This window comes from Capsicum annuum, chromosome 3 (genome assembly GCF_002878395.1).
Source record: "Capsicum annuum cultivar UCD-10X-F1 chromosome 3, UCD10Xv1.1, whole genome shotgun sequence".
In the NCBI taxonomy this organism is placed as follows: Eukaryota; Viridiplantae; Streptophyta; class Magnoliopsida; order Solanales; family Solanaceae; genus Capsicum; species Capsicum annuum.
The window spans coordinates 246,142,115-246,150,196 of NC_061113.1; the positions used below are offsets into that span (position 1 = coordinate 246,142,115).

General features: G+C 31.2%; 1 protein-coding gene across 1 annotated transcript in view; it reads left to right on the forward strand.

Annotated features, from left to right (window-relative positions):
* Window positions 1–4,587: 4,587 nt before the first annotated feature.
* The window catches only part of LOC107862586, a 4,573-nt gene continuing 1,078 nt past the window's right edge, over window positions 4,588–8,082 (forward strand). The window contains exon 1 of the mRNA XM_016708207.2: window positions 4,588–4,802. Within this exon, the coding sequence (XP_016563693.1) occupies window positions 4,659–4,802 (144 nt within the window). The 5' untranslated portion in view covers window positions 4,588–4,658. The remainder of the gene's footprint in view (window positions 4,803–8,082) is intronic.

The window sequence follows — 8,082 nt, forward strand, 5'->3', positions numbered from 1 at the left end:
TTGAAAGAGAGGTAAATTTACTTGGATGAAATTAAATATAAATAAGAACTTGATTAACCAGAGTTTGTATCTTTCTCATCAATTCTATTATTTTAATATGTTAGCTATTTTTAATTAAAAATTTTAATCTTAATCAAATGTCTCATAGTTTTTAGTTAAGGTGATGTTTTAATATTCAAGTTCTCATCAATAAATATTCTCTTCGTCTATCTTTATTTGTTCATATTTAATTTGATATATTTGTAACAAACAATAAATAAAAGGTTATTTTTATTATAATCACCCCTGTCAATAAACGAATGCTTCCTCCATCTCAAAATAGTTAACATGTTTGCTATATAATTGGTATGTTTAAAAGATCAAAGATAATTAACAATTTTTTTAAACTCTACCCTTGATAATAATTATTTTAGAATAAAGAGCCATGTAAATACACAAAGATTAAAGATTAATAAGGGATATATTAGCCAAATCACACTATTTTGGTACACCAAATAGGAAAAATAATCTCCATATAAAGTTTTGAATTGATTTTATCCCATATTTAGTATGAGGCATTAACTAATTCCTATGTTTATTTTTTCCACCACTCATACTAAAATGATAAAATTACTATCCCATGTGGAGAATAATATAAAATAGTTTTATTAAATATTTTCTTCTTTTCCAAGTTGGTGTACCAAATAATCTCTTAGAATTGTACAAAATTTATACATATCTATTAGTACTTCCTCCGTTTCGAATTAGATGGTCCTTTCAACTTTGGCACACTCATTAGAAATTCAATGATTAGGAGTTTATTTTACCTTTTTACCCTTCTTAACATTGTAAGACTCAATAATTAATTAAGCATGAAAAATTGTAGCATATGCATGCATGGATTGAATTATAGGAATACTAGTAGTACTCCTTGAAAAGAACAAAAAAAGTCAAATTTCATAAAGTTTGTATTGAAAATATAAGTGTTATTTTTAAAATTTTTGAAAAGTGTAGTTATATTTAATACCTATTAAGGGTATAGTGGGAAGAATTTGTGTAAAATAATCTTGATTTGATAAGTTGAACAAGTAAATTGAAACAAATTTTTTTAAAAAGAGGATCAACTAATTCGAAACGGAGGAATATATTTGAAAAGAAAAGAGTAGTTAAATCAATAAATTCAAATAATTAGAAAAAAGATAGATGACCACTTTTTTCTGTGCCATGGAACAGAATATAGAATTCTGATTGCCCCTTTCCCCAAGGTAAACCATGTAATAGTATTGGACAACCTCTAGAACTTCATTTCAAAAACTTTATGGTATGCCCACGTGAGAGAGTTCCAGAATTCCTAAATATCAAAAAATTTTCCAAAGAGAAGATTCAAACTACCTATAGAATAAAGAAAAAAATAAAAGTTCAAACTTCTTTGCTTACCGTTATATCATTCATCAGTGGACAAGTATTTTACTTTCTGTATCATTCAAAATGGCTACCTATTCAAACGCTTGCCATTTTAAGAAAAAAAAAAAAAACACATTATTATTTATTAGTCCATTTAAGTTGGCTTCAAATGTTAGATAATTATTCTAATTTCAATACCTGATTACACATTTATATTTGAAACAAGCAGGGGGTGGAGCCACCTTTCATCAGGGGTTCATTCGAATACTCTGAAAAATTATAATATTTTTATACTATTTATACATGGTTAAAAATACTTTTAATGTATATGTACTACATGTAATAGATGTTGAATCTCTTTGACTAGTTCGTATGTTTACTTTTGAACCTCTTCAATAAAAAATCCTGATTCCGCCACTGAAAATAAGCAAGTGTGCCTCGTGAATACATAAGTCCATCAAATCTCATGGGTAACTTACGGTAACGTATTACATAGACAAATCAATCAACGGCTTGTATAATTTATTTATTTTTTCAAAAAAGAAGTAATAGTAAATTTTCTTGACAAGAATTTGTAAGTTGATGAAAATTTAAAGAAATTTGAAAACAAAACAAAAAAAAGAGCCCTCCTTTCCCTCTCCTCCATATCCATTGCTCCACCCACCTTTACCCTCCCCTATTCTGATTGAAAACTAGAGGTTGGATACAACTTCATATGCATATCATTGATCCATCATCGTGTGCATTTTCATGTATATCACACTTTATGTACGGTTCATTTCATGTATATTATGCATGTCTATGTCAACTCATAAGAAAAATGTGTTTAATATCTGCTAATATGAACAGTATACAACGTGGTATACACATATGTCAACAATGTCCATGAATATTCGTTTGTTATTCATTGATATGCTCGATATACAAGTGATATACACATGTCGATGATTTTTTACGTGAGCCAAATCGAAATCACTTTTATTACTTCTCATATTTTGTATATTTCATCCTTCATGCGTTCCCAACCAATTTCAACCACATCATAACTTTTTGAAGGAAATAACACTTCAAACATGAAATTCGGAGGAGAATCTTAAGAATCTCCTATTATCTAGTTGGTTTCAATTGGATCATCATTGTCATTATAAAATGCAAATATTTTTTGGGCTTTTCCCAAATATCTCCCTTGAAAAAATATGTCAATATTTATTGGAGGGTGTATATAAGTGTCAATATCCAAATAATTTTGCATATATACGTAAAAATTCTACCAAAAATAACATAAAACCATACACCTTAACTTACCATATTTATACAAATCCCCATTCCTACAAAGTAATTACAAAACTGATTATGTATCTGGATGCATTGGGAGCTAATTATGTATCTTGAGACCCAAAATCAGAAAAAATATACTGAGAGTTAATTATGTATCTTACAAAGGAAAAACATATATCTTTGTTAGATGTATGGGAAGCTAATTATGCCTCTTGACAGATCCAAAATTGAGACTATCAACAATTATGCAAAATATCGTGATTTTCTGTAATTAAGTTCGAAACTGTCAAGATTGATATTGTTCGCCCATTCCAAAAAAAAAAAACGAAAAAGGCTAAAAAATATCCCTGAATTATCTGAAATAGCTCAAAAATGTCCCTCGTTAGATTTTTGGCTCAAAAATACCCCTCTGTTAAATATTTGACTCAAAAATACCCCTCCCTCTAACGAAATTCGGAAAAGGATCAAAAATACCCCTGCACTATCTGAAATGGCTCAAAAATATCCCTCTGTTAAATATTTGGCTCAAAAATACCCCTCCCTTTAACAAAATTCCACCGAACATGCCACCTAGATAAAAAAAATTACGTGACTATACCACATTACCATCCACATGTAAAATGTTAGTATTTTTTAATCATATGACATTCCTTTCTTCTTTATTTTTTTTTTAATTTTTTTGCAAAACAGTGAAACAAAAAATCCCCAAAACCAATCTTTTGCTAATTACTTCATTAGTGTTTTAAAAGTTCTAGATTTCACCTTTTCATTAGTGTTTTAAAAGTTCTAAATTTCATCTTGTTATTGTCGTTTGGGATGAGGGACAGCTTGATCTTGATCTGATGTTGACTCGGAGGAGGAGCTAGAATTTTAACTTTTAAGCTAGCAAATGTTGATGTACTAATAATTGAGTTGAATTTACTACATGCAAATTTTTTTTTAAATAAATAAATTTCTTTTAACACTTGTTTAATCATTCGAAATGAATTCATTTTTCTAAATTCAGTTTTGATGAATAATTTTATTATATTTAGAACAAGTTTGAAAATAAGTAAAATGATACTTAATATTAATAAATTATTCTTTAATTATGTCATTCATTAATTTTTTGAAGATGTGTGCCACATTCAAAGATTCATTAATTTTAGATTAGAGGAGGTATTTATTAAATCATTTTAACATAAACATTTTGAGTAAAAGCTAGCAAAGCCAAACACATCTTTTGATTAACTAATTTGAAGTTTAGTTTGAAATTTGTTACTTTTACGAGTAAATCTTAATTTTAACTTTTATACTGTCCTAATAATTAATGGGTTTATCAGTTTAATAAGACTCTTTTGTTGGGTTTCACACCTTTAAACCTATTAACAGGAAAAAACTTATTTTTTTAGATGATCAAAGGAATTTGATAATAGCGATGTTACATTTATTAAATTTTTTCAAAAAAAAATATTATGTAACCACCGTTTGTCTACTTTGATTAAAAATTAAAAGTCGTGTAAGTTTTGTCGGTTTCACTGACGTTTTTAAATAAAAATAAAAAAAGAAGAAAAAAGAAATGTCATATAATTAAAAAATACTAACATTTTACATGTGAATTGTAATATGACATAGTCTTGTAGTTTTTTTTATATGGGTGGCATGCTTGGTGGAATTTCGTTAAGGGGAGGGGTGTTTTTGAGTCAAATATTTAACAAAGGGGTATTTTTGAGTCATTTCAGATAGTTCAGGGGTATTTTTGATTCTTTTCCTAATTTCGTTAGAGGGAGCGGTATTTTTGAGTCAAATATTTAAAGTGGGTATATTTGAGCCAAAAATCTAACGAGGGGTATTTTTGAATTATTTCAGATAGTTCAGAGTTATTTTTGAGCCGTTTTCGAAAAAAAATAAAAATAAAATAATGGGCCTTTATGAACCCCAAACAAACAAGGCCCAATAGAAATTCAATAAGAAGGAAAAAGAGAGAGTAGGGACGAAAGGAAGGAAAGGGGAAAAAAATGTTGCAGTATCCATCATTCATGTTGCAGTACCCGTGCTCAAGTCGGATCATTCCGACGTCGTTTTTGCTGCCTGCTCAGTGGCCCCACCCTCACACCGACGAGCTCCTCCTTGCCATGGAGGAATCTGATTTTGAAGAAAAGGTCCACCATTCCTCTCTCTCATTCTCCGTACACTTTCAAAATCTCATTATAATAAGGTTGCTTGAATATATGTATCTTCGGGTATCAACTGTTGAAATTTAGGTTTTGTTATAAATGTGAGAAGTACTTGTTTAATCAATTGATTAATTCTAGGGGGAATAACATTGAGATACTTTGTTTGTTTTTTCTTGTTTTGATTAGTAAGTAACATAAAATAATTTTCCTCAACTCTTCTCCAAAATATTGTTTTACTGACATAAGTGATGCTTGCTTGGAAATTTTTTGAATTGTATAAGGGTTTGAGGTAAACTAGTTTCCGCTGAGAATGTGATACATCCCACACAAATTTAACCTTAACAATAGAGACACATATAGGAATGAATAAGCACTGGAAACTGTAAAAGTAAATATATCCTCGACAATTTCTAGCCTTGAGTAACTTGGGCCATTGTTTTTAGCTTTCTCTATTATTCTGTCTTAACAAATGCTATTAGCAATATATAAAAGAAAGATGAACCGACGATCTGCTCCTAAATAGTTAGATGTTTGGAAGAAATGGAAAATATTTATGGAGCTGTTTATGTAATTATGATGAGGATAGTGTCATCTCGCTGTCAATTTAAGATTGTTACACTTGGTAGAACCACACAGTTGGTTCATGGTTGAAAGAAGTGACAATGAAATGTCTATTGCACTAGGCTCTTGACTTGTAGGAGTTAGGATCTTTCTTCTAACTGGCCTCGTCATTGGGGTTAAGAACAATGAAAGTTTCTCCTTCACAGGAAGTGATTTCTTATGCATTGTGCCAAAAATATGGAAGATATAGTGCGATCTTGTACCCATGGGTGCGACCTAATTTTATAGATGAAGTGGGTGCAAACATTAGAGATTTGAGTTCAAATCCAACAAAGACCAAAAATATCAGGTGATTTCTTTTTTTGATAAGGAAAAACACCAAGTGATTTCTTCCCATCTAGGTAAGTTATCCTGAGGTAGCGTATACCAGTGGAATAAGTAGAGGTACGATCAAGTTGGACCGGGCATCAGGTTTATAAATTAAAAAAAGATGCAATGAACCTCTCTACAAAATCTATGATACGTACATAATTCTTCAAAAAAATTCTCTTCAATAACCTTCAATATCTCATTTTGCACGGAAGGCCTTTATATTCTATTTATGTATTTTTTATTTTTTATCTTTTTGTGTGTATGTATGATCTCTTGTTTTAGTTTTTTACGCAGTCTCCCTCAAAATGTCCCTTCCGTCCTCAATTATCCCTGTATTTAGTTCTTTATCACCAGAATTATCGTTCCATTGTTTGGTATTAGATAGCACTAAGTTATATTCATGAAAAATATAAGGTATACTCATGAATCTTTACGTAATTATTTCCTTCTAACATTGGTTTATCTGAGATGTTAATTCTCGATTTATTCCAGTGAAAATTACCTGAATTGACGGTTTATCATTTGAAATAACTGATATGTGAATGTTAAATATTATTTGATAGGTTCAAGAAATTAGGAATATGAAATTCTCCTAATACCATGTGTATACCTAATTATAATTGCCAACAGCTAAATGTTAAGTAGGTAGTTTAGTGCCTGTCCGACAATTTGACTTTTGGCGATATAGTAAACTAACCTCTAGCTATTCAAGGCAGTGAAATAGTAATGTCAATGAAGATTTACTGCTGAGGAAAGGAGGGAGTAGAAACAAAAAAGAACGAACTACGGTGAAGCAGAGGGAGACAATTATATTGTAATTCAACAATTTCTCATTAAATCTTCTATTAGAGTTGGTAGACCTTAATTACGAGACTACCCTGAGTTGTTGTTGATCATGCACAACTGCGCTTCTTGATTTAGAGAATTTTCTCCTCTACCCTTGGTAGTATTATAAAATTTCCATTAAGCCTCCTACTCGTCCTAACACACGTGAAAATTTTGTTCTCAATTTTGGGATTGGCTACTCATGCCTTTGTCTACTGCTGACTTTTACAAGGAAATGAGAAGAATTTAGCAGCTTTTGTCTACAAAACTTTTAGAACTTATATTGCCTCGAGGTCTCCAGTCTAGTGGTAGAGTGAAACTTTTGATGCGTGGGTTAAGTTCAAACACTACCACAGACAAATACTTGATAGTTAAGTGAAGGGTAGAGGGACGGGCCTATTATCCATCGAGTTTTGAACCATGCCATTGGTCCTCTGGGATTTCTCGGTTATAAAAAGAAGACTTCTACAACTTGTTTAGACTTCTACAACTTGTTTTCCTCATATAAAACAATTCATTTTGTATCCTTGTAATATTTTAGCTCATAGCTGGAGTTGGATACAAACTCGTTTAGGGTTTTCTGAGCTTGCTATCTAGAGCTTTAGGTAGGGTAAAGTATTTTAGGTGATAACATTTCCAATTATAGGGACACACTAAACTGTGATAACTCACAAGTCACAGGTCACTACATTCCATTTTTACTGAGAGATTATTAAACTTCAAAATGTTGAGATCATAATCATGGAAGAAACAGCTTGGATAGCGCATGGAGGGGCTTGCACACATTCGTTCTCATATGTAAAGTGAATCAGTGACTGTACAGTGCGAGCGAGTTGGAAAAGTTTCCTCGGACAGAGTGGTTATCTCTGGAGGATATATATTAGCACTTAGTGCTACTTAGAAGGGAAATGTAAGAAAAGGATCTTAACTTTTAAGTTTTGTGAGAAGAGGATCTACCTAGTTTTCAAATGTGGTAGCTCCTACCTAGAATTTTCCTATAGCTTGGAGGGCATTAGGAATACTTCTAAAGCCACTTGTGCAGAAATTTTCCTTTGGAGGAATTAGCCTCATATAACCTACATTAACTCTTTCATGGAACCTGTTGCCCCACCTTAAGTACGCTTAAATATTACTTTTGTCAAATAGTGGAAAGAACCTGCGCAATAGTTCCATTCTTTATTTTGCTGATAGCAAGTACCAAATCAGGACCTTTAAAATTTAGTTTGAAAGAATCATTAAAATGCTACTAGTTTTCCTTGCTAGAATGAGGTTTAGTGTGAATTAACTGGTTACTTTCTCTGTCCCAGTCCCACTTAAAAGGGCAAATCTTGTTTACCTAGCAGTCAATTTCCTCAGAAATTGAACCTCTAAAAGAGAATTTTGTAATAGTTTTTTGTTCATAATTTTGTAATAGTTTTTTGTTCATTCTCTGATTCTTATGTTGGTATGATTGAAAAATTTAACTTGTACTTTTTTTTTTTTTTGGGGGGGGGGGGGGGGGGGGGGG